Source organism: Nelumbo nucifera, chromosome 3 (assembly GCF_055504915.1).
Source record: "Nelumbo nucifera cultivar China Antique chromosome 3, China Antique-T2T, whole genome shotgun sequence".
NCBI classification, from domain to species: domain Eukaryota; kingdom Viridiplantae; phylum Streptophyta; class Magnoliopsida; order Proteales; family Nelumbonaceae; genus Nelumbo; species Nelumbo nucifera.
In genome coordinates this window covers 12,258,268-12,284,129 of record NC_142651.1, presented here as the reverse complement: position 1 = coordinate 12,284,129, position 25,862 = coordinate 12,258,268, and the positions used below count along the sequence as shown (strand labels likewise).

The window sequence follows — 25,862 nt, the reverse complement described above, 5'->3', positions numbered from 1 at the left end:
TGCGAATTGCAGGCATGTCCTCTCGCCGCGCCTGCCACCTTTAGAAAGGCGTCCCACACCTGACAAACACGTACCCAGCACGACGGCCCCGCGCGTGCCACCTCAGCCCTGCCTGTAATAGTTGTGGTAGACTGACAGTGGCGATTATACCTGCCCTGTCAAAAGTCAGAGAGCCTGGAGCAACGGAATTCAGCTATAAGGAACTTATCCTCAAGGAACAAGGTATCTTGAATGACTAGCACAACCTGCACTCCTAGTGTTCATTCTCTCTCAGCTTCTTGCACACAGTACTAACTTAAGCATCGGAGCGTTCCCGCCGGGAAACCCTCCGGGAGTTCTTCCTCCTTCCTCTTGTTTCAGGTACATCTCAGGAGCCACGCGAGCGCCAGGTAGGAGTGACCGGATTGTGCTACAACATTTGGCGTCGTTTGTGAGAAACGCTTCAAAAAGCCTTTCTCTCCAAACTCTTTCAGTTTCCTTCTTCTTCCTTGAAACAATCCAACGCTCATGGCTTCCTCTAGCAACGTCGAACGAAGCATGGAAATGGATAACTCCAGGGAACAACCCCAGCTTCCTACTGTCTGTATTGGACAATTCACCGTCCCCCTCTCAGCGGACGGAATCCCCAGCTTGAACGTGCCTCTCACAATGGCACTTGTCATCGCCCCGCTCCCTGCTACAGTTGGAACGACATTCACCGAACCTTCGGTCGTGCCCCCAGCGGCCAGCCCGAACCAGCTGGAGGACCTGGTGCAGTGCATGAGGGCCATGTAGGCTTAAATGCAACAGTTCCAACAACTTCAACTTTATTAACAACACGTACTGCACCAGGTCTCCCAGTATCAGTATCAGCAGCAGTTCCCCCAGCTGCCCCAACCTCAGCTTCAGCGCCCATCCTCGCAGCAAGCCAAATCTCGCCGCCAGAGCGAGCACTCCAACTGAGGAGAGGCCCCCCAGAACCTCCCAAAAAATTAGGCCTTCCCCCACGGCAGACGGGAGAGACCAGCTACCCCGATCTCGCCGCGGGCGGACAAGTCGGGAGGACCTCGGCTCAGCAAGTCTACGTCACCCCGACAATCAAAGTTTGGAACCTCGATCCTTGAAAACCGGTTTGAGATCCTGGCAACAGACTCAAAGCAGGACCCCTCTGTCCACAGCCACCACCAGCAGACCGGGCTACTCCCTGCGCAAACCATTTTGAACAGCACGGAGGTGAGCAACACGAACGCCGAGCCCATCAAGAAGTAGAGACGTCGCCGCCGAGCTCGCCGATCTGTCACCCGCGATTTGCCCAAGCTCATGGGCAAAGAAGAGGTAGGCTTTGCCGAAGCCAAAGCTCCCCTCCTCTCGATTCCGTGCCCCCTGTCTTCCGAACTCCTTGCAATCCCGATGCTCAAGGATTTCAAGCTCCCCCCTCTTGATAAGTATGACGGGTCGTTCGACCCAAATGATCATGTAGATGCCTTTCAGTCACAGATGCACCTGGCGCGAGCCTGTGAGTCGTGCATGTGCGTGGCCTTCTCCACTACTTTCAGGGGGGCCCGCACGTGGTACCGGAACTTGGCACCCGAGTCAATAAGAAGTTGGGCGCAGTTCGCACAAGCCTTCACGTCCCACTTTGTCACCAGCAAACGGTGCCCGCGAATCGAAGAAAGCATCTTCAACGTAGCACAAAGAGAAGGAGAGTCCATTCAGAGCTATATCAAGCGGTTCAACGACGCTTGTATGCAGATACCGCACCTGGACCCCGCCGTACGCCTTGCTGCAACCAAGAAGGGCGTGATGCACAGAGAGTTCAAGTGGCACATGGTCATCAATCAACCCGTGACCATAACCGAGTTTCTAAAGCTTGCAGATAAGTTCATAGCCACTGAAGAGGAGATCAACCAGAAGGGCGAGGGCGCACCGAAAAAAGAAAGAGAGAAGGAGAGCCTTCCAGTCAAGGGGACACCCAAAGAAAAAAGGAAACAGTTCGGGGTGCAAAGCCAGGTCAATTGTTCCGAGCTCCTGCACCATACCGAGATGATTACACCCCACTGAACGCGAAGCGGGCCGAAATCCTGATGGCGATCAAGGATGCCCCATACGTGAAGTGGCCACCCCGTCTGAGGGGGAGTCCCAATGAAAGAAATAAGAGTTTGTATTGCAGTTTTCACAAAGACCACGGTCACAGTACCGAGAGTTGTAAAAACCTCCGCGACGAGATAGAGGAGCTCATCCGTCGTGGATATTTGAGAAACTTTGTACAAAATAATAATAATAACAATAGTAATAGAACAGGTCGGCAAGGGGAGCACGGTAAAGATGCTCCCGAGTCCAGTAGTAGGCCGGCCGAACAACCGCAGAGACAGCCTCTGGAGGAGAGGCCAGTTCGAGGGACCATCCACATGATAGTGGGAGGTTCGATCGTTGCGGGTTGCACCTCAGCAGCAACTCGGACGTCAGTTCGTGAGGCCACCCGGGATGAGCAGAACCCCCCGAAGCGGCCGAAGACAGAAGAGCCAATTTTCTTCACAGAAGACGATGCGCGAGGGGTCCACTATCCCCATGATGACGCACTCGTAATAAAGCTAAGAATCAATGACTTTAATGTCAGGCGTGTACTCGTCAACTCAGGCAGCTCAGCTGACATTCTGTTCAAAGCTGCGTTTGACCAGCTCCAGTTGCAGAGAAGCGACCTAAAGCCCGCAGACACTCCTTTGGTAGGCTTCAGCGGAGAGGAAGTCCGGCCCCTTGAAAAAATAACAGTACCTATGGAATTCGACATGTGGCCTTGTGTGGTCAAGTTCAAGCACGACTTCTTGGTGGTCGCGACCCCCTCCCCCTACAATGCCATAGTAGGCCGACCGATCACCCATGTCCTACGGGCGGTGGTCTCCACTTACCACTTGGCGATGAAGTTCCCAACAGACTTCGGTGTGGCAGTAGCATGAGGCGACCAGCTCGAGTCCCGCAAGTGCTACGTTGCTGCCCTAAAGGGGAAAACCAAGGTGGCCGATGACCTCGAACTGGAATGACCCACGAAGCAAGGCGAAGAGCGAGCTGCGCCCACGGAAGAAACGGTCGCGGTCCCGACCTCAACAGCAGACCCAGCTCGCTCGGACGCTTCAAATCGGCGCTTCCGCCCAGGAGCCCCTGCGATCCGAACTGGTAAGTTTTTTACTTCAAAATTTAGATATTTTTGCATGGTCCGCGGCAGAAATGCCCGGTATAGACCCCGAACTCATAACTCACAAGCTGAACACTAATCCTGTAGTTAGGCCCGTTAGACAGAAGAAATGCAACCTAGCCCCGGAACGGTGGAAAGCGGTCGACGAGGAAGTCGAGAAGCTCCTCGCAGCGGACTTCGTAAGAGAAGTCCACTACCCGAGCTGGGTAGCCAACCCCGTCCTGGTAAAGAAGGCCAACGGCAAGTGGCGCATGTGCGTTGACTACACCGACCTGAACCAGGCTTGCCCGAAAGACTACTTCCCGCTCCCCAGAATCGACCATTTGGTGGACGCAACCTCAGGGCATGAGTTGCTAAGTTTCTTGGACTCCTACTCGAGCTATAACCAGATCAAGATGGACCCGGCGAACGAAGAAAACACTGCCTCCATCACGGAGTTCGGCCTATACTGTTACAAGGTTATGCCCTTCGGGTTGAAAAACGCAGGGGCAACTTTTCAAAGGCTTGTAAATGAATTGTTTGCGCCGTTAAATTCCTGGGATACATCGTTAACCGGCGCGGCATTGAAGCCAACCCGGATAAGGTTAGGTTCATCTTAGACATGAGACCACCCCGTAAGTTGAAGGAGGTTCAGAGGTTGAATGGCCGCATAACCACCCTGAGCCGCTTCATGTCCAAATCGGTGGACCGCTGTCTGCCGTTTTTTAAGGCAATCAAGAGCAAAGGGTTCGAGTGGACCCGAGGCTGTCAGCTCGCGTTTGACGAACTCAAGAAATACCTCGCTAGTGTGTCGATCTTAATCCGGCTCGAGGAGGGCGATGTTTTAGAACTATACCTCTCGGCGAGCGATGAAGTGGTCAGTTCGGTACTAATAAAGGAAGTAGATCGGGTCCAACGACCCATCTATTATGTTAGTAAAGTATTGCAGGAAGCAAAGACAAGATACCCGGAGATAGAAAAGCTAGCGTACGCACTGGTAATTGCAGCTTGGAAGCTCCGCCCGTACTTCCAGGCTCACACTGTTATCATTCTCACTGACATACCTCTGAGGCAAGTCTTACTTAAGCCCGAGGTCTCTGGTCGGTTGACGAAGTGGGTCGTTGAGCTCAGCAACTACGATCTCCAGTATAAGCCACGAACTGCCATTAAGGCCCAAGCCTTAGCAGATTTCATCGCCGAGTGCACATTCAGCTCTGAAGCCCCCAGGTCGGTTGAGCACGAGGCTCCCAATTCAGGTGAGCCCGAAGCTCCCAGGTCGTTCGAGTCCGAGCCCCGTGAGGTAGTAACCAGTGTGGCATCTCTCCTAGTTCGGCCAAGCCCGAGCTGGGATGAGGAGCCTTGGATCCTTCACGTAGATGGCTCCTCAAACCAGGAAGGCAACGGAGCCAGAATAGTTCTGCACAACCCAAGTGGCACGAAACTGGAGTACGCTACGCTTCGAGTTCGCGGCATCTAACAATGAAGCGGAGTACGAGGCGTTGATAGCTGGACTAGCTCTAGCCAGAGAAGTAAAAGCCAAGCACATCCTTATCTGCAGCGACTCCTAACTTGTGGTCAACCAGGTCACCGGCGAGTACGAAGCTCGCGAGCCAACCATGGTCGCCTACTTAGCCAAAGTCAGACAGGCCCAACTCAACTTCCAGTCACACTTTATCAGACAAATCCCAAGGTCAGAGAACGCCGAGGTTGACGCCCTGTCCAGGTTAGCCAGCACCAGCGATATCACCATGAGAACCGTGTACATAGAGGACCTGTTTCGGCCTAGCATTCTCAGGGGGGCAGAGGAGGTCGCTCCCGTCGTTCAAGTAGAGCCGAGCTGGATTGACCCGCTCGTGAGCTTCTTACTACACGAGACCCTCCCTGCAGACCGCAATGCAGATAGAAGGGTGCAGCGCCAGACAACCAAATATGTCATGATAGACGAACAACTATACCGGAGATCTTACACACTCCCCTACTTACGTTGCTTGCGACCTACCGAAGCCAAGCTCGTACTCCGTGACACCCATGAGGGTCTATGCGGTGGGCACTTGGGGGGCAGGGCCCTCACCCAAAAGGCACTCCGACAAGGGTATTATTGGCCAACAATGAAGGCAGACGCTATTGAGCTCGTCAGAAAATGTGACAAATGCCAAAGACATGCCAATATTCACCACCAACCCACGGCCGACCTCAAGTGTCTCACCAGCCCGTGGCCCTTTGCGCAGTGGGGCATCGATTTACTCAGGCCATTCCCGCCAGCAACGGATGGAAGAAAGTTCTTGGTAGTGGCAGTGGACTATTTTACCAAGTGGGTAGAAGTCGAGCCCCTCGTGACGATCACAACCCGAAATGTCCAAAACTTCTTTTGGAAGAACATCGTGTGCCGCTTCGGATTACCTCGGGTGTTGATCTCCAACAACGGCAAGCAGTTCGAAGACATCAAATTTCAAGACTGGTTCCGAGACATGGGGATCCAACAGAATTTTACTTCAGTCGCGCACCCTCAAGCAAACGGTCAGGCAGAAGTAATGAACAGAGCCATCCTCCGCGGACTAAAGGCACGGCTGGACCGAGCTAAAGGATTGTGGGCAGATGAACTACCCAGCGTCCTGTGGGCCTACCGGACCACGGAGAAGACCGCCACGGGAGAAACACCCTTCAATCTCACCTACGGCACCGAAGCAGTGATCCCTGCAGAGATCGAAGTACCAACGTTGCGCCTAGAAACATACAATGATCAAACAAACGAAGATGAGCTACATACCAACCTCGACCTACTCGACGAAGTAAGGGACCTCGCGTACATTAGGACCGCAACCTACCAGCAGAGAGTAGCTCGGTACTATAACGCCAGGGTCAAGAGGCGAAACCTTCGTGTTGGCGACCTGACCCTTCGTAAAGTTATGGTGCCTGAGCCCGGCGCTGGCAAGCTCGGGTCCAACTGGGAAGGTCTTTACCGAGTGAAACGAGTGCTCGGGGAAGGAACATACGAGCTCGAGACCCTCGAAAGGTAAGCAAATACCTAGGGCATGGAATATTATCAACCTAAAACAATATTATCTGTAAAAATCGAGTAGGCCACGGGCCACTCCCTAATCCTAAGGGCCAAAATACCGAGCTAACATGACCTCGGCACATAAGACCCAACCGTCTCTTCGGCACGGGTGAATGTAAGGGTAAGAAGAGTGGACTACGAGTCGTTCCCAGAGCCTAAGGGCCACAAGAAGACCCCAGTTGCCACCTCGGCCTGGGTAAAATCCAGGAGAGGACTACGGGTCCCTCCCTAAGCCTAAGGGCCACAAGAAGACCCCAATCGCCACTTTGGCCTGGGTGAAATCCAAGAGCAAACTACGGGTCCCTTCTTAAGCCTAAGAGTCACAAGAAAGCCCCAGTTGCCACTTCGGCATGGCAAACTGACAAAAAACCTGGTTATCTCTAACCCTTAAGGGAAAGACAGTTCGTGTATAAACTCTACGGTGTCTATACCCTTGCTGTTCTTACTCAGCTCGGAAACCTGATAGTCCAGGGTAACCCGCGCGACCCGAAGTAACACAACTTCACTCAATTACCCTTACCGCCAACTCGGTGGCTTGACAGCTCGGGTAACCTATATATTAAATTCACCAATTTGGAGTCCACTCACACTTAGAAGTATTTTTGCACTCAGAGATACTCGAAAGAAACTATATTTCATTAAAAAGAGAGTTCAGGTACAAGAGTTTTCACCCGAGCTCAAAGGCTCAAGATAGTACATTCACAGTTTAGAAAGAGAAAATATTAAGTTACAAATATAAAGGGCAAACTACTTTGGGGGCTCGCCGCCTCTATCAGGGACCCCCTAGGAGACAGTGTTGGACCGACATCCTCTGCTCCATCTTCGGAACCTTCATCCTCGGAATCGGGGTCGTCTTTTGACTGACGCACGATGTCGTCAGCAATCCGTGAAGTAGTAATGGCACTCGTGTCCAGCTCGGGGTAGAGGTGCTTGATCAGCCACCGACTGAGCTTGAAGCCCTTACGATATGCCTCCGTCATCACATCGTCGAATCTCGAAGAGTTGACGTAGTCAATGACGACCTGGGTCTTGGCCTCCTCAAGAGCACCTTCGAAGATTGCAATCTTCTCCCTTATATCCTCTTGGAGGTACCCCACTTCGTGCTCTAGTTTCCCCTTCACTTCCTTGAGGCCTTGTACCTCGAACCTCAGAGCATCCTGCTCAGCCTTGAGGCTGCTCACCTCTAGCCCTAAGGCCTCCTGACCGACCTTGAGACCGTTCACTTCGGCCCTCAACTTATCTTTATCTCGAGCCAGCTCTCCCTTCTCTAAGCGGTGAACCTGACAACGAGCTGCCCTCAACTCAGTATGGGCTGAGCGAGATGATTCCTCAGCCTTCAGAGCCTGCCTCAGATGTCGCTCTGATTGGAGGGTCAAGGCGCGAATGGCGGAGTTCACCTGCAAAAAGGAAAACCGGGTAAGAGGGAGACCACAAAAAAAAGGGGGAAGGGGGACTCACCACCATAGTATGAGTGGCATCTCGGGTGCCGAGCTGACCAGGAGTGAGTTCGGCCCACTCGCGGACCTCCCCCAAATATGCAGCCAGCTCACTCTTCTTCAGGCTGCATTGGGGGTTTAGGACGGTTTGGCTCTCCTGACCCTCCGAGCTGGAAGCCGTCATCTCCACATCGCGAGCGCCAGTTAGGAGTGACTGGATTGTGTACATCAAAAACTAATAAATGATTAAATGCAAAGTTAGGTTTATGATATATTAGAAAAAAAGAGTTTAAAAGAAATAGAACTAAATAAATACATAATACGTATGTAAATTTAATGAATTGGTAGTACAAATTAGGATACATTTAAGATTGGAAAATGAATAAGTCACTATGGGTGATATTCAGTTAAAAACTAAAACTTTTAAAACTGAAAATTTAAATGAAAAACCGAACTAAAACTGAAATTTTTTGTTAAGTTTTCGGTTATTTCAGTTAAAACTGAATTTCAACACTATATATTTTTTTAATATATATTATAGTGTATATTTGAATATGTAATATATATCATATATTAAAAAATATATATCATACGATGTGTATAATAAATTATATATTTTAATATATTTTATACATGTTAAACATGTATTATATGTTAATATATATCATAGATAGATAATAAAGTTCGATTAATTCAGTTTTTTTGGTTAACTAGATTTCTGAACCTGAAAATCAAAACCAAAATAACCAAAAACTGAAACTGAAAATTTTGGTTTGGTTTTTGGTTTTAACCAAATAATGCTCACCCCCTAGTTATCACTTCCATTATCATGGTTAAGTGCTTCGTAGCAATAGGGGAAAGTGACGAGAATGTTGCTCATAGAATTAGAGCATGATGGGAAAATGGGGGGATGCATCCCAATTCGTACATAATAGGCGAATACCACTTTGATTGAAAAAGGGGAGATTTTATAGAAGGGTTATAAGGCATGCTATATTATATGGAGCAAGAGTGTTGGACATTTAAAAAAAAAGTCCAAAGATTTAGTGTGGCATAAATGTGTGTCTTATATAGATAAATGTTAATAATATAAAGGATAAGGTCAAAATTGAAAAAGTTATAAAATGAAAGAAAATAGACTATAATGATTTGGTTACCTGTATAAAAAGGAGATTGGGTCTGATCTCCATAGATCATGCATTGAGAACATCTCATCTGAAGTGGGTGTGAAGAGTGCTTTTGTGATTAGACCTGTTCATGGTTTGGGTAGCCCGATGGCCCACACCACAGTTGGGCTTGGACATGTAGTTAGGCCCACATGCCTGATTTTGGGTTCAAAACACCAGGCCCGATTGTGTTTTGGGCCAGGGTTGAGATTTATCAAAAAAGCTCGGCCCAACCAATTGATATAATATAAAATATATAATATTTATCATAATATATTAATAATTTAATATATACAATTCTTTATTTATTTTTCTTTATAATCTCCCTTTCTCTCTCTCTATCTATCTGTTTAGTTGCTTCAGTGATAGCATCGGCATGAACTTTAGATTTTAGGCTCGGGCCTAGGCCCGGGTTTCAGGCTTTTTATGAGGGCCAGGCCCGGGCCCAATGGTCGGGCCAAGCTCGAAGTTGAACCTTAAAAAAATCTTCTAATTAAGAGTGAAAGCCTGACCCAAATTAGATGGGCCAGAAAAAATGGGAGACTCAAAAAATACTTGGGTGAAACATGAAAGATTTGGAACATATGCCGTTTTCTTGAAAAATGGCACAGTCAAGATCACTTTGAAATCCAACTTTTTAGACCTTACCTAACTATGTTATACGTTTTCCGAAAAACATCTTCTCATACCACTCATTGGAAATCGGAAAAGATGTGGCCTGACAAACATTTTTTTGATATTTTTCTAATCTTACTAGCAATAATATGTTATGTGGCGCATGTCAACCACCAATGATTACAAACAAAAAATAATAATAAACCGTTTAATGAAAATACAACCAATACAACATTATTTTCTCAAAAAACACCTATCAGGAAACGACATTAACTCGAAACATGACCATGTACTTAAATGCCTGATTCATTCACAGTGGATATGATCGCATGACGACGAATAGAACGAATTTGTGAATTAATGATTCTTGTAGCCGACCCCGTAATCCGTAGGGACAAGGCTTATACAGAAACATACTAACAAAGATATGGTCCCGATAAGACATCCGAATGCACCGATGACCGGTATATATGTATCGGTTCTAGTATTGCTATTCATTTTTTCCCTACTGTTTTCTTTTCGGTCCGACTCCGCTCAAAACTCAAAACATAGGAAACTCGTCCGAGTTGCATGGTTAACTCGTACGAGTGTAATATATTATTAGCAAGGAATCATTAGTTTTGGGCAAATTGTTGAAATCTCCCCGAAGTTTACCTTTGATGAAATTTGTCAATTGCAATCATTTTTTCTAAATTTTTTGACAGTTGCAAGTAGTTCCTTCTGTAAGAATCATTTAAATATATGCATGAAAATGTATAAAATATCCATGCAAATACTTTTAAGTTTTGATCAAAATGATTAATTTTCAAATTTTCTCTTTATATGAATTGATGGTTTACCTTTCATATCAATTGCTTAAAGGATTATACTTAAAAGTTCAAATAAATGGGTATTTTTAGATATTTTTATACCTTTTACCGACAGATTTTAAGAAAGGGAATCTAGAGGAATATCAGCCTGAAGTAACTTCAGGGGAAGTTTCATCAATTTACCCTGGGGTTATCGGTCATTCTCCCTATTATTTTTGAGAGGGACAATCGAGTCGACTCGGACGTACAGGCCCAAGCCCACTTAACAGTATTCTAACAGTATTCTGTAATCTGTAGTCTTTGTACTGACGTACTTTGACTGTGGATGAGAGTATCAGAAAGGCGCGGGACATACGCACATAAGAAAAAGAGGGCGATGAACGGAGCAAGCAGAAGATAGCACCGAAGAGGGGAAAGCAAATGAAGAACGATCATCTCTGCAAATCCTAACATCATTCCCCCTCATTCTTTCTTTCTTTATGTATACTTCCCTACTTCTCCATGGAAGCTCTGATCGAACTCTGCGACTTGATTTCTCAGAACCCGGCACAATTTGCGGGGAAGCTTTCCTGGATTTGCAGCAGATGTCCTCCTCCGGGTTCCCTCCTCGCCGGATCTCATAGGATTACACGGTCTCAGCTCAATGCGGTACTCGCCGTCGCTAGATTTCTTTCCAAATGCTCTTACGAGTTCGACCTCCGACCCAAATCGGTGGTCATCGAGTTTCTCCGGTCAATTCCGGATTCGTTTCGTCAATCTTTTTGGCCGCAGTCATTTGGAATAGAACCTATCTCCGTGTTCTATTCCGATTTCCTAGGTTATATTGTGGAAGCGTCGGAGTTATCTGCGGATTTCGCTGCCGAAGTTGCTGATTTTATGGGGGAAATCATCATAGCGGCTACTACTATTGTCAGTGATGACGTGGGAATCTCTAAAGCTTTCTTGACGGCCGTGTCGCAGAACTGCCCGCCAATTCTTTCCTCGGAAGCTGAGAGGTTGGTTTGTTGTCTCTTGGATCAGTTTGCGGTTGGTTCTCCGAGTTCACCCAGGGAGGCGGTGCCTATAGCTTCAGAGACATCCTCTACCCAAAGTTCGCCGCTTGCAGGGAACCGGTTCCAAGTGAATGAGAGTTGGAGTCCGGGAAATGAAGCGAACAATGCCTCCGGATCGTCGAGTAGCACAACTTCTAAGGGTGCAGATGATGCCACTACTGCATCCTCAAGGGGTACTGTAGTGAATGGTATCAGCATTGGCTGGAGGAGCAGTGTGGACCAATTGGGTACTAGTTTTGGGTTCAATGACGGGGGAGAAGGAGGTGCTGCCATGTTGAGGCAGCAAGTCGTCATTTTCGAAGAAGAGACCTTGGAGGGTTTGGAAAGACAAGAGGTCGCCTTGAGGCTACTTGGGCACATAGTGGATAAGGTCCCCATCAAGGCCGGGCATTTGGATCAGGCGAGGATTGTTGCGAAGAAGCAGCTCCAATCTTTATCAGCGTTTCTGAAGGTAAAATTATTCGTTCTCTGTCGTTCTTTTGGTTAAGTTGTTAATGCCTTTTCAATTTTACTCCTCCAGTCTTTTTCTTTGAAGGGATTAGCTCCTCTTCCAAGTTCCGTCTCAATTGGGCTATTGATTTTCTGGGCAGATAAGGAAGCGTGACTGGACAGAACAGGGAACCCCGCTGAGAGTCAGAATTGTTACAAAATTATCTGTTTTCCGAGCTGCAGCACAGTTGCAAATCAAAAGTCTTGCGTCCATTGATTCTGATGGGAAATCATCAAAGAAGTTGTTGCTCGAGACACTTGCATTGCTAATTGATGCTGCAGAAGCTTGTTTGCTTTCCGTGTGGAGAAAGCTGAGAATTTGCGAAGTGCTGTTCAACTCATTGCTTTCTGGAATCTCACAAATTGCTGTTACACGGGGAGGTCAGCTTTTACGTGTTCTGCTTATTCGCTTGAAACCGCTTGTTCTGACTACATGTGCCCAGGTGCATTTTTTTTCCGTTGACTCTATCGTTCCCTTCTTATTCCGGTATGCAAGATCCGGGAGTAATATATATATATATATATATCATTTGTTGTACTATGCTGTTTGAAACAGGGAGATACGTGGGGAAACAGCCAGGATGCCATGTTTGAGAGTGTCACAAAGACAAGCTGTGAGATTATCGAATTTGGTTGGCGCAAGGATCGCGCTCCTGTAGACACTTTTATAATGGGATTAGCTGCAAGTATTCGTGAACGAAATGATTACGAGGAACAGGTTAGTATCTCATGTTCATTTTCCTGGATGACCCACTCGTGTAGTTTTGCTTTAATGTCTGTGTTTGGAGGAATGGCAGGTCTTATTGGTGATATGGATTCATCAAAAGTGAGTACGAGAGTGCTTTTAACGTGGGTTTGGATTGCTAGACATTCTAGGATTTCCTCCCTTTGTCATTGAAGAAAGTTTGGCCAAGGCAATTAGGTGGAGCCAAAGAGTGTGGATTGGCCTGTGGCGGGTTGCACTACCTAAAAGAAGAGGAACCATGGCTGGTTTGAGGATGTAGATCCATTGGTTTCCTAGATAGTTAAACCCCACTGCTGATAGTCTTGCCAAATCTGAGATACAAAGTTTATTTTTATTTATTATTTTTTAAAATACAGCTAAACACCACTGCCGATAGTCTTGCCAAACTGGTGAAGATGCTAGTTGCAGCTCTTCTGCATCACTGTAATCCTTTCATGTAGAAATCCCTTTTTGATAGATAATACAATACTGTTACCTTCTCCGAAATTTTAACTTAGAAAATCAGATTGCTAAATCAAATGAGTGTAAAAAACACCCTAACACAAATTCTGAAAGTAATAGCTATAAGTTTTAATTCAATTTTGGGCATTAATGATTGGTCTGATGAGCATTTAGTTTTTCTTGTTTTTTCTCTTTTGTGTTATCATTTATCAATCCATCTAGGTTCCTAGTGGTCATTTATCCTGCATGGTTTTAAAATGTCAACATATTTTCTAATATTTTCACAACACATATCCTTTTCCATGGGTTGGTTGACATAAAAGATTCTTGGAATCAACATGTTTTCTAGTGCTGTTATATTGTTTTCAACACACTTGCTTTATTAATTATATCGCTGCAAGGTTTTCAATTTACATATACATTGATCCTATGGAATGCATACCTCTCCCTTTTGAAGTGCTTATCAACTTTAATATGTTTAGTTCTATCATGGAGAACTAGATTGGCTACTATGTTGATAGTTTCTTTGTTGTCACAATACAAAGATATATGTTTGTTTACTGCAAACCCAAGTTTTATAGATTATTCTTCCGTATTCACTTTAGCTGCTCCATGAGCCATCACTCTATACTCTGCTTTAGCACTTGATCTAGCTACAACTCCCTACATCTTACTTCTCCAGATAACAAGATTACCCCCCACAAGGGTACAATAATCACTAGTTGCCTTTATACTTCCTGTCAGTCTTTAGAATTCCTAAAAGGGAGGCAAAGAGGTTGGAAAAAGTGATGGGGGACTTCTTATGGGAACCTGGGGAAGAGAAAAAAGATCACTTGATTAGGTGGGAGGTGGTGAGTAGAAGCAAAAATGAAGGAGGCCTAGGCTTAGGGAATGTGGTGAGTAAGAACGAAGCTCTTTTAGGTAAGTGGCTTTGGAGGTGGCCCTTGGAGAGGGAGAGGTTGTGGCATGAAGTAGTGAAGAGTATCCATGGTTGTTCTGAATCAGGTTGGGATGCGGAGGTATCCCGAAGGGCTTCGCTTACAACACCTTGGAAGGCTATTTATGGCGTTTTCCCAAAGTTCCTTTGATTTGTAAGGTATGATGCTTGTTCTGGAAACTCCATTCTTTTTTGAGAAAATATTTGGGTGAGCACTTAACCCCTAAAAGACCGCTTTCCTTCTCTCTATTCCATCTCCCTCTTTAAAAAGAAACCAATTTCATGGTTTCTTTCCCCCCCGGTTCGCCCTTTGGATTTAAACTGGAATTTTGGGTTTCGAAGAGCGTTAAGGGATGAAGAACTTCTTTGTGTTTCAGAGCTCTTGTTCCTTCTAGACTCAGTGTGCCTGGACCCCCTAACCTGGATAAAAGGGTTTGGTCTCTAACCTCGGTTGGCTCTTTCACTTGTGCTTTTTTCTTTAAAGCCCTTTGCTCTTATCCCTCTTCTCAGGTGTTCCCTGTTAAAGAGGTCTGGTTAAGGCCAATTCCTCCTAAAATAGCAGTGTTCTGTTGGGTAGCCTACTTGGGTAAGATCAATACGGTGGAAAACTTGCAAAAGTAGAAACCTTACTTGTGTTTGTCCCCAAATTGGTGCTTCTTGTGTAAAGTGAAGGGTGAGGACTGTAACCATTTACTGATATTGTGCTCTTTTGCTGCCAATATTGGGAACTGGGTTGTTGCACTATTTGGGTGCAGGTGAAACTTGCCCTCCGAAGTAAAGCTGCTGCTGTTCATTCCGGCTGCCTTTGGGAGATTGACAAAAAGAGGGAAACTAATGTGGAAATGTATTAGAGCCACTACCTTGTGGACTTTATGGGAGGAGAGAAATGCTAGAATATTTCAAGAAAAGGAAACAAGTCTTGCTGAAATTAAGGAATGCATAATGACAAGGACAGTCTCGTGGCTAAAATCTTCACACTTGTTGGCAGATTACTCCTTTGATGACTTAAGGAGAAACTGGGCAGCATTGGCTTCTACAATCTCGACAAAGAACAAATCAGAAGCTGAATGGGAATCCCCACTGGATGGGGTGGTAAAACTGAATTTTGATGGTAGCTGCCAAGGTAACCCAGGGCCATCTGGACTAGGAGGGATTCTGAGAGACAAAGATAGCAACATGTTGTCTTTATTTTCAGGACCAGTGGGTGTTGGTGATTCTGTAAGGGCAGAGATACTAGCAGCGGTACAAGGTATACAGATGGCCAATCAACTTGGAGTGAATAATTTGATAGTAGAAGGGGATTCCAAGGTAGTAATGGGCTGGTTGACAAGTCCAGAGACAACTTGTTGGGGCTACAGGGATCTGTTAAAGAAAGTTAAATGGCTGACAAGGAATATGTCGGTCAGGATATCAGCAAATGCAATGCTTGATTCTTTGGCCAAGCAAGGGGTGTCAAGGGGAGATCTGTTTTGGGCCACTTTGTAACTGTGTTTCAGGCTTGTGTTTGTTTAGTGTTTATGACTCAATCCTAGGGGGAGGTAACACCTCGTGCCTCTTCCTAGGTTGAATTTACTACTATTTTTTGAATTAATAAAACTACTCTCATTTATCAAAAGAAAAAAAAATCACTAGTTGACCTTCTATCATCAACTGAGCTTACTCAGTCAGCATCTGTGTAGACCTCAACCCTCAAATGGTCATGAAAAAATTGACCTTTTCGAGGATGTTTTTTCAAGTATCTAAGAACTCTTTCTGCTGTTGCAAAATGTGATATTTTGGGGGCATGCATTATATTGGCTGAGAGCTCTAACAACATAGGTATCTGGACAGATCATGGATAAATTCAACTCAATCCTGATGGCTTCCAAGTTTGTGATTTTTCTTTATGGGGGATTCATCTGGTTTGGCCCCTAGCTTTGCAGTATCTAGTAGAACATCAAGAACATACTTCCTCTGAGATGCAAAAATGCCCCTCTTTGAGGAGGTGAAGTTAGTTTTTGTGAAAAGTATCCATTTCTTCCCTCATAGCATCTATCCACTCAGGCACAATTACTGGTTTTGAAACATTTTTGGGAACTGAGGTATCAAGAACAACTGACAAAAAGGCATGGAATGAAGGTGAAAGGTTTTCAAGGGAGTCGAAGTTAGTAATGGGATAACAAGTGTGAACACCTTTGTATTTTTCAACGGGAAGGTCAAGATCATTCACAGTAGTGAAAACATTAACAGGATTAGAAGTGTATAGGAACAAGCATACCTGATTGGGAGGGACAAGTGCTATCTTCTAGGTTTGCCTCCTAAGAATTTGGTAACATAAGTTGCATAGTTTTTGATCCCTCCATACCTTTTGAACTCAGCTGATTTGCACAACGTTGTTTATGGGTGAATACATAGAAAGGAGCAGGTTCTGGAAAGGACGGAAAAAGAATATGCCTCTCCTCTAGAATAGGATGAAGGCTTAAATCAATCTGAGGTTGTTTCTTGAACCCAGAAATCAAGAAGAGAAATTTGGAGAAGAGAAAAAAATTGATAAATTAAGAGTGATCAGACTTCAGAGTTCTTGCTCTGGTACCATATAAATCATAGCAAAAGAGAGGAGAAGAAGCAGAAAAGAAGAAGAGAGAAGAGGAATAAAGCAAGAGAAGAGAGGGCCAAAAGTTTGGAGCTCAAAAAGATGGGCTGGCAGTGCCCCTTTTATTTACTTATACTAGGGTGACATCAACATGACATAAAATAAAGTAAAAAGACCTTCCTACCCCTGTGGAACTAAACTCTACATTATGGCAATTTCAATGGTTGCTCCTTTGACAACCCAAGATCTCTTGGAATTTGGGTAGCTTAGAAAACCACTGGGGCTGTTGGTTGTAGCCTTTCTGGTTGTATTTGTGAGGGAAGTCCCATAAGTGTAGAAATTATGAAATTTCTATGGGGAAGTAGGTTTCTCTATTGGTATGCCCCTCAGTGCATATGGCTGTTTTCTTCTCTATTCCTATCCATGGGAGTCAGACATTACATCCTTGTGTTATTTATGCTCTAATAAATTCCTTTCATCTTTATTGGTGATAAAAAAAGAAAACAATGGATTTAATGCTTGATTTACATCTTCAAGCATTAAGGCGATGAGTCTGCAAGAGTGTTATTAAATATTTATCATATGGTCCACCCTTACATATCTAGATATTATATTAGTTGTTCATTGAGCAGGGTTAGCAGAACTGACAATGTATGTTACACTGCAAACCTGCTTATGAGTTGCAGGTTAATCATTTTGCAGATCTGGATACATTGAAAGCTGAGGAGAGACACCTGAAGTAGCCTTCTTGATTCTGTTGTTTATGTTTTTGTTGTCTTTCTTGTGGTGGGAACATAACAGAGGCCTGGGCAACCTGTACATGGTTCAAGGGTGTGCCATGAGAGAATGAGTTGAAAAGCTTCTATTTCCATTCTTTGTTTGGGTTTGTTTTTGAACAGGAAAGCTGGACTAGACTAGATTTTTTATCCTTGGTAACATAGGTTTCCTTGTGTTTAAGGATTATTTTTTTTTGATTTATTATAAATCAATTCAAATTTTATTAAAATGGAAATAATATGTAAAACAAAGGACATTTCTATCCAAGGTCAACTATGTGACTTAGGAGATATTTTCTGCTTTCATATTCAAGCACTTGTTATCCTTCCTGGCAAGTGGTAAAATTCAGCTAAGTGGTGGCTGATGTGCCTTCCTTCTGAAGTGTTTTTTCCTCTGCCACTTTTTACCTAAATGCTACTGCTTTTCCCCCTGCACATACAACTGAGCCATCTTCCATGTATTTTTCCCGAAACTGAGCATTAAGATATTTTCTATGACTTCTCTTTTTTTTTCAGTAGTCTTGATATTTCCTAGGTTCTATTTTGTGCTTTATCATTCTGTGCGTTGATCTTAAGCTATGATATATTCTGAGTGCCTTGTATTTATTTCTTATTTTAATGGTTAAGTATTTTTATATGCTTATTTACTCTTTTACCAATCTCAGGGTGGAAAAGAGAAACAAGCAATTCCTGTCATCCAGCTTAATGCTATACGCTTGCTAGCAGATCTGAATGTCTCTGTTAATAAGGCTGAAGTTGTGGACATGATATTGCCTCTATTTATTGAAAGCTTAGAAGAGGGTGATGCTTCGACTCCTGGTTTATTGCGACTCCGAGTATGAGACTTCGACTTCTGAACATATTTATGGTGTTTCATAGATTTTCCTCTCTCTGTCTCTGCCTCCCCCCTTTTTACCATTCGTTTACAGCCAATGACTTGGTCAATTGTGATTTGAATAGGTTCTGAGCCTGTTATGATTGAACTCTTGCAGCTTCTTGATGCTGTTGCTCGCATGGCAAGTTTGGGTTTTGAGAAATCCTATCGTGAGACAGTTGTTCTGATGACAAGAAGCTATCTGAATAAACTTTCAACCATAGGATCTGCAGAAAGCAAAACATTGGCTCCTGAGGCCACCACAGAGCGTGTAGAAGTCTGTATCATATAAACCTGGAACTTACTTATAAATATTCCCTTTCTTGTCTCAAATAGAAATTTCATTCTGTTAAAATGGATTCTCATTAGTTCAATCACATTCCAGACTCTTCCTGCAGGATTCCTTCTGATTGCTACTGGTCTTACTAATCCTAAATTGCGATCAGACTATCGTCACCGTTTACTATCTTTATGTTCAGATGTAGGGCTAGCTGCAGAATCAAAAAGTGGAAGGTAATACATTAGTTTCCTGATATGGAGGATATTTGCCATGGTTTTCACTAATTGAATGAGCTAAGACTGTTAATGGTCCTACTCTCCCACCCATGTAGTTGGGATTTTATTTTATTTTTCCCATTGGGTAGTAGTCATGCATGCCTTAGGAGCCATTATTGCTTATCATGCTTTAGATGGTATTACTACTGGTTTTGTATGGTCTTTAAAGCATTTGTACCTGATATTTGATTCTTTACAGGAGTGGAGCAGATTTTTTGGGGCCTTTACTTCCTGCAGTTGCTGAAATTTGTTCTGACTTTGATCCAACTGTAGATGTTGAACCTTCTCTTTTGAAGCTGTTTCGTAACTTGTGGTTCTATGTTGCTCTTTTTGGTTTGGCTCCTCCTATTCAGAAGAATCAACTTTCAACAAGATCAGTTTCTACTACTATGAATAGCGTCGGAAGCATGACAACCATGTCTCTTCAAGCTGTGGTTGGGCCATACATGTGGAATAGTGTATGGTCTGCAGCTATCCAGCGTATTGCTCAAGGAACCCCACCCCTTGTAAGTTAATGTGAAGAAGCATTTGGATGATACTATTGTTTCTTTGCTTAAGATAATAGTATAAAGTGGAATTTCTTTGTTCTGTATGCTATTTTCCTACTGTTTGTCTGTTGAAAGCATTTTTGGATAATATTTTTTTGCTTTATATAGTAGCTAGACCTGTTCATGGGCTAGGCTCGGGCTTGGCTTTTGCCGAAATTTGAATGGGGCCCGACCTGAAGCCTGAGCCCAACATAGTGTAATTCAGGCCCGAAGCGCGGCCCATGAACAGGTCTAATAGTAGCATTTGGTTCCATTGGAAGTGTCATTCGCTTACAAAAGTAATTCTACATTGTGCCTTTTGTTCTTTATATTCTGTATATTAATTACACAAGTGTCTGCCTAAATATTTTTAAGGCAAAAACTATTATTCATAAAAATGTTACTTTAATTAAACTTTCTAATGTTTGGTTGCAACTCAAAAACAAACTTGCAAAATGTTGTCATGGATTGAATTATTAGGTTTTAGGCTTGCTTGCAGGAGAAAGACTTGTATGAATCGAATATTTTCTTGTATGTAAGTGATTTTAATTAAATTTAATATGACAATTATCTTGTAGAACTCTTAAAAGTAAAGCCCATGATCATCTAAGATGCTAGGTAATTGTTCTGCAAGTCATTTTACCCCATTCTCTCTCTAGTTTTGGATATTGTTTTGCTTTCATTTATTTTGTACAGGCAACTAACATTAGAAAGTTGTATTTTTATAAAATAACTTTTTGCAACATTTGTACAGGCAACCGAACACTAGGCACATAGGCGAGGTGCACCCCCTTTAAAAAGGTGCTCTCTTGGTGTGCCTTGCGCCTCAGCCCCTTACCAAGCCCCTTGACGCAAGCCCAAATAAATCCATACTATGGTCTTAAATTCTTAATCCGTACTTAAAAATTGGTTTTAGTTCCTCATCTTTTAAGAATTTAAGACCCTAGCGTGGATTTATTTGGGCTTGCCTCAATGGGCTTAGTATTAGGCAGCTTGTAGAATTAGTGTAATGCAACTAGGAAAGAAATAAAGAGACTGAAAGTTTCATCAGTGTTCAAAGAACCAGACTAGGCACAAAACCGAAGAAGAAAGAGGCTCATGGGTCAGAGGTTCAACTGGGGTTGAACCGCGATGACATGGCTTATACATATACATATACATAGATACATGCATACACACACACACTATGGGTCATATAAATACTATATATAATATATTTAAATATGGTGGATGGATGACAAGTTCCTTAATTTTTAAAGCAAATGGCTAGGGTTCAAGTCTCTTAATTTACATTTTCTTTAAAATAAGTGTGTGATAAAGTAGTATGTACAATAAAGAGTCAATAACACAAGTAATGAGGTGGATTGGTGGTAATTAACAACATATGAAAATAAGAGGTCATGGGTTCAAATCTTGTTAAACACATTCTAAAATTTCAATTACTTAAGGACCCAGGCAGTTTCATGAAACCGGAACTGGTTCACCGGCTTTCTGGTTAAGCCGTTTGGTCAGCTGGTTTCACCGAGTTTTTAGCAAATATGGTTATTGGGGTGTGGCCGAACTGGTCACGGTTCAACCGGTCTGACCTGCTGGTCTGGTCTAGTTTCCTAAACACTGGGTTTCATGTGCTTGAGTTGTTGAGCGCTTGACTATGTTTTATATGTTATGTCTATGTATTCTAATTTGAGCTAACAGGATTTTTAACACATTTAATTTAAAATTTAAGTATGAATTTTTAATTAATATTAATTTTAAAATTTTGCATTTTAAAAAATTTAAAAAATTTTGCACCTCACTTCAAAACGGAGCATGTTAAGTCTGCCATATTCATTATGGATTTGCTTAAGAATGCTGAGAGTAATGCAGATGTGAAAGGTTTGGATGTGGATTCATTGTATATTTCCCACATCCAGGTAAACCAGGCTCAGAAACAGGGGCGCCGCACTTACTGAGCTCATGGGAGAAACCCCTACATGTCTTCTCCTTGCCACATTGAGTTGATCTTGTCTGAAAAGGAAGAAGCTGTAAAGAAAGAGCCTGAGACTCAGTTAGCTCCAAGGAAACCCTACAAGGCTCAAGCTCTAAGAAGTGGTACTTCTTGAGCAGAGGGGTAAAGGGGTTTTTTGCTGAAGGATGTGATTGATCGTTTCAACTTCACTTTAAAGGACGGTTTTTGTTTCTTCTGGATCAAATTTTGTTATTTAGAAGCATTGAAATCTTTTGTTATTAAACAAACTTTGTTGGTTTTACTTTTTGGTTTGGTTGCTAAGTGGAATTTTGGACCACTGTGAAGTAGTTAAATATTAAATGATCAGTAAAAAGTGGGGCGATCATTATACCCATAAAAAAAAGAGCATGCCTCACCTTGTGCCTTGGGTGCAAAAAGCCCCTTGTGCTTTTAAAACACTGATATGGGTAACTAGTCCTCAACTAACCACCACTAACATTGTTGATTACAATTCCCCTCTTGGGGTACTGTACCCCAAAACATATAATCTCTTGCAGCCCCTTGTTTTTCTTAGTGATTTAAAAGGCATGCCTACGCACAGGTGAGGCGCATTTTTAGGGTAGGCACCTCGCCCAGGTCCTAGGTGCAACACTTTCAAAAGGCGCACGCCTGATGCGCCTTGGCATGCGCATCAGGCGTGCGCCTTTTGAAAATTGTACGCTTTTTTGCTTTTTTTGAACCAAGCTGTTGGGCCGGGGGCTCCGCCCCTGGACCCCCGGCCACACCCCTCGAGGCAAGCCCAAACAAGTCCATATTCAAGTCTTAAATTCTTAACTCTCACACAAAAAAATAATGATTTTATAATTCTAATTGCCTTTTAAGAAGTTATTTTATTAAGATGAATGAATGAACAACATTAGCAAATAGGGGGTTTGGGCTTGCCTCGAGGGGTTTGGCACAAAGGCGACTCGTAGAATCAGGAATGTAATATGTTTTACATCACACTAGCTACTTGAAGTAATGCAATTGGGGAAAAAAGAGATTGTGGGCTTTACTTGCTTGAAAATGTTTTATATGTTTGATTTTATTTTTAAATTGTCATTTGAATATGCTTTACACGTTATGTTTATGTATTTTAATTTTAGATAATAGGTTTTTTAAACCATTATTTTTAAAATTTAAGTATATATTTCTTATTAATATTATGTTTAATATATATTTTTTTATTTTTTTGATTTTTCTGACACTTATTTTTGATTTTTTTAGCAATTTTTTTTGTATTTTTGCGCCTTGCTTCAAAATGGCGCGCGCTTGCCTTGCGCCTCTCGCCTCGGGTGGAAATTGGCCCTTGCAACTTTTTTACACCTTGTGCTTTTAAAACACTGGTTTTGCTAGACAAGCTGCTAGGCTGTTAGCAGATCAAGGTACTGACTTGATACTTGTTCTCAACTCCTCCATTAGTTCCTTAACCTCAGCATATGTCTGTACTTTCAAGATCTCTCCTGATTTCTTCCTAGCCATCCATATTACATTACAATCTGTGAATCCCCTTCTATTATGACAATTCTGCACTTCAATGGTTTTCCTTTTTTAGACCCCGTAAAACAGCATTCAGCTCTGCCCTAGTTGAGTCCCTGACCTCTACAAGATTTTATTACATGGCAAGTATTCTTCCTTTACACACCTACTCCTGAAATTCCTAGGCTGCCTAGATTGCACCCTTCAAAGTTTTAATGTATGGGTGTATGGGGATGGTAGTTTGCAACATCTTTTATATTCCATCAAATGCAGTCTTTCTGCAACTTCCCCCTTTCTCTTATTTTCTCTATGTCATCTGAAATACCTTTGCCCCTACAGGCAGGAAATAATAAATTTAAACATGAAAATGTTCTTTCAGACCATCATTGAAACTCCAATCATTATTTAGAATTTTGCTACTGTTGCAGTGAGATAAATTTCTTTTGTGAGAAAATAGTTTAGAGCCTTATTGTAAGAATGTGTATCTCGTGCAGGTTGTTAGCTCGGTTAAATGGCTTGAAGATGAGTTGGAACTCAATGCTCTTCACAATCCTGGCAGCCGTCGAGGTAGTGGTAATGAAAAAGCTGCTGTAGCTCAAAGAGCAGCTCTATCTGCTGCTTTAGGAGGACGAGTTGAAACTGCAGCAATGAGCACAATTACAGGTCTGGCAACCTCTGATAATTGTTTAAAAAACATAATTTTTTTTTATATTGTTGTAATAATATGTTAAACTAGTACATGCCAATATCAAGGCTTTAGACCTCAAACAAGTTCTCTTATCTTCTATTGCCTTTCTGAAATTTCACCTGTCCCAGATCCTGAAACAGTGTTACTTGATCAGATTTTCCAGTGCATCCATTTTAATTTTGACATCTTCCTGTTTTGTGTATTTTTTGTTCAGGTGTTAAGGCAACCTATCTACTTGCAGTTGCCTTTCTGGAGATAATACGTTTCAGCAGCAATGGTGGCATCCTTAATGGCCAGACTAGTTTGAGTGCTTCTAGAAGTGCATTCAACTGCGTGTTTGAATACCTCAAAACTCCAAATCTAAAGCAAGCAGTCTTTCAATGTTTGACTGCAATTGTTCACAGGGCTTTTGAAACAGCAGTTTCATGGCTGGTATTTATTTTTTATCCATGTACAGGCTACTTTTGGTCTGACCTATTAGTTTGATTTTCTTTTGATGATTTTGTATGTATCCTGACCCGTCATGCGGATAAAGAGATAGTTTTATTCAATAGTTGAATTTCAAATAGTTAAACTGATTTTATTAGCCTGTGGTCTTGACATGGAACTTCTGGAAAAAAGGGATATCCTTTAGGATGTGTTTGGTTTGAAAGAAAAGGTAGGGTTATCTTTCCTTACCTTTTTCTTTCAAACTAAATACAGCCTTAATGAGTTGGAAAGCTTTACGTTATTGTAGCGGTTAACATGCGCTTGCACATTTTGTTGTACACTCTTGGTAAACAGATATTGGAATTTGAAGTTTATTGCTACCTTCATATGTAGTTTGCTCATGTTTTGTTCTTGTCATAAGAATTGGAGCACTTTGATAATGTGGACTTCTATTATGTTCATCACTTCAAAATTTATGCTGGAGCTTGGAGCCATCCTGGTCTACCAAAGTATGAATGGCGAACTCTTATAAGTTGGGCTAGTTTGTAGATGACCATTTTTTTCTCAACTTCTTTGCCTCTGGTAACTTTCCAAGTCTCGTATATTGGTTCCAACTGTAATTTGTGAATCTCCTTATACAGAAGAGCAAAGCAGTTGGAGATTGGGTACAATTTGAAGGGGCTGAAGCTTTGGCTTCAAAAGTCTGGAGAGTTTCAAGTTGTCTAGTTTTAATCTGTAATAGCTGCATCAGTCCTTTTGGATTTTATATGACTATATAATTGAACTCTTCTTCTATGTTGATGTCAACTGTCTTGTATCTTTGATATATCTTGTTAATTTAAAGCTGTAGTGTTGGTATTTGTATACATTCAAAGAAAAATATATGCTTTTGCAGACACTGATTGGTTAGGGGAACAAAAAGAAGTGGGCGTTTTTTGTCAGTAAGAAAATTACGTGCACTTCTGGAAAATTCGAGCAAGCTGTTATTGGCATTTTAAGGGGACATTGCTTGGTGTAATGGTAAAATCTTGGGCTGACAAATGTGAGGATGCAAGTTCCAGTCTGAGAGTGGTCACTTTGTGCAAAAAACTGTGAAGGTTAAGTTCATATCCAATGACTCCTGATCGCCAGGACCAATGTTTACCAAAGAGCCTGTTAAAAAAAGAGGGAAGCTAATGTGGAAATGTATCAGAGCCGCTACCTTGTGGATTTTATGGGAGGAGAGAAATGCTAGAATATTTCAAGAAAAGGAAAGAAGTCTTGCTGAAGTCAAGGAATGTATATTGACAAAGACAATTTCATGGCTGAAATCTTCACAGTTGTTGGCAGATTTCTCCTTTGATGACTTAAGGAGAAATTGGGAAGCAGTGGCTTCAACAGTCTCCACCAAAAACAAATCACAAGTTGAATGGAAACCCCCACAGGATGGAGTGGTAAAATTGAATTTTGATGGCAGCTGCCAAGGTAACCCAGGGCCATCCGGAGTTGGTGGGATTCTGAGAGATAAAGACAGCAATATGTTGTCTCTTTTTTTCAGGACTAGTGGGTGAAGGTGATTCTGTAAGGGCAGAGCTACTAGCAGCGGTACACGGTACACAGATGGCTAGTCAAATTGGAGTGAACAATTTGTTAGTAGAAGGGGATTCCAAGGTAGTAGTGGACTGGCTGAATAGCCCAGACACAGTTTGTTGGGGCTACAGGGATCTGTTAAAGAAAGTTAAATGGATGACAAGAAATATGACTGTTAGGTATCAGTGGGTCAGCAGATCAGCAAATGCAATGGCTGTTTCTTGGCCAAGCAAGGGGTGTCAAGGGGAGATCTGTTTTGGGCTACTTTGTAATTTGTCTCAGGTTTGGGCATGTTTAGTGTATATGATTCAGTCCTTGGGGGAGGTAACATCTCGTGCCTCTTCCTAGGCTGTTTGTATTTCTGATATTTGTTTTAATAAAAGTACCCTCATTTATCAAAAAAAAAAACATTTAATGTGGGTCTAGGGCAGCAATGATATCATGACTTGTGAGATCTTAGATTTTTTCAAGGCTGTTCATAGAAGGTTGGGTGATGGTGATAGAGTGGGA

General features: G+C 42.8%; 1 protein-coding gene across 2 annotated transcripts in view; it reads left to right on the top strand.

Moving 5' to 3' along the window:
* Positions 1-10,535: 10,535 nt before the first annotated feature.
* The window catches only part of LOC104596308 (phosphatidylinositol 4-kinase alpha 1-like), a 97,793-nt gene continuing 82,466 nt past the window's right edge, over positions 10,536-25,862 (top strand). For both annotated transcript variants that reach the window (XM_010257385.3, XM_010257379.3), the window contains exons 1-9: positions 10,536-11,735; positions 11,875-12,216; positions 12,330-12,491; positions 17,910-18,080; positions 18,237-18,395; positions 18,504-18,631; positions 18,873-19,179; positions 23,161-23,329; positions 23,569-23,786. In XM_010257385.3, coding sequence (XP_010255687.1) covers positions 10,734-11,735; positions 11,875-12,216; positions 12,330-12,491; positions 17,910-18,080; positions 18,237-18,395; positions 18,504-18,631; positions 18,873-19,179; positions 23,161-23,329; positions 23,569-23,786 — 2,658 coding nt within the window. In that variant the 5' untranslated portion in view covers positions 10,536-10,733. The remainder of the gene's footprint in view (positions 11,736-11,874; positions 12,217-12,329; positions 12,492-17,909; positions 18,081-18,236; positions 18,396-18,503; positions 18,632-18,872; positions 19,180-23,160; positions 23,330-23,568; positions 23,787-25,862) is intronic.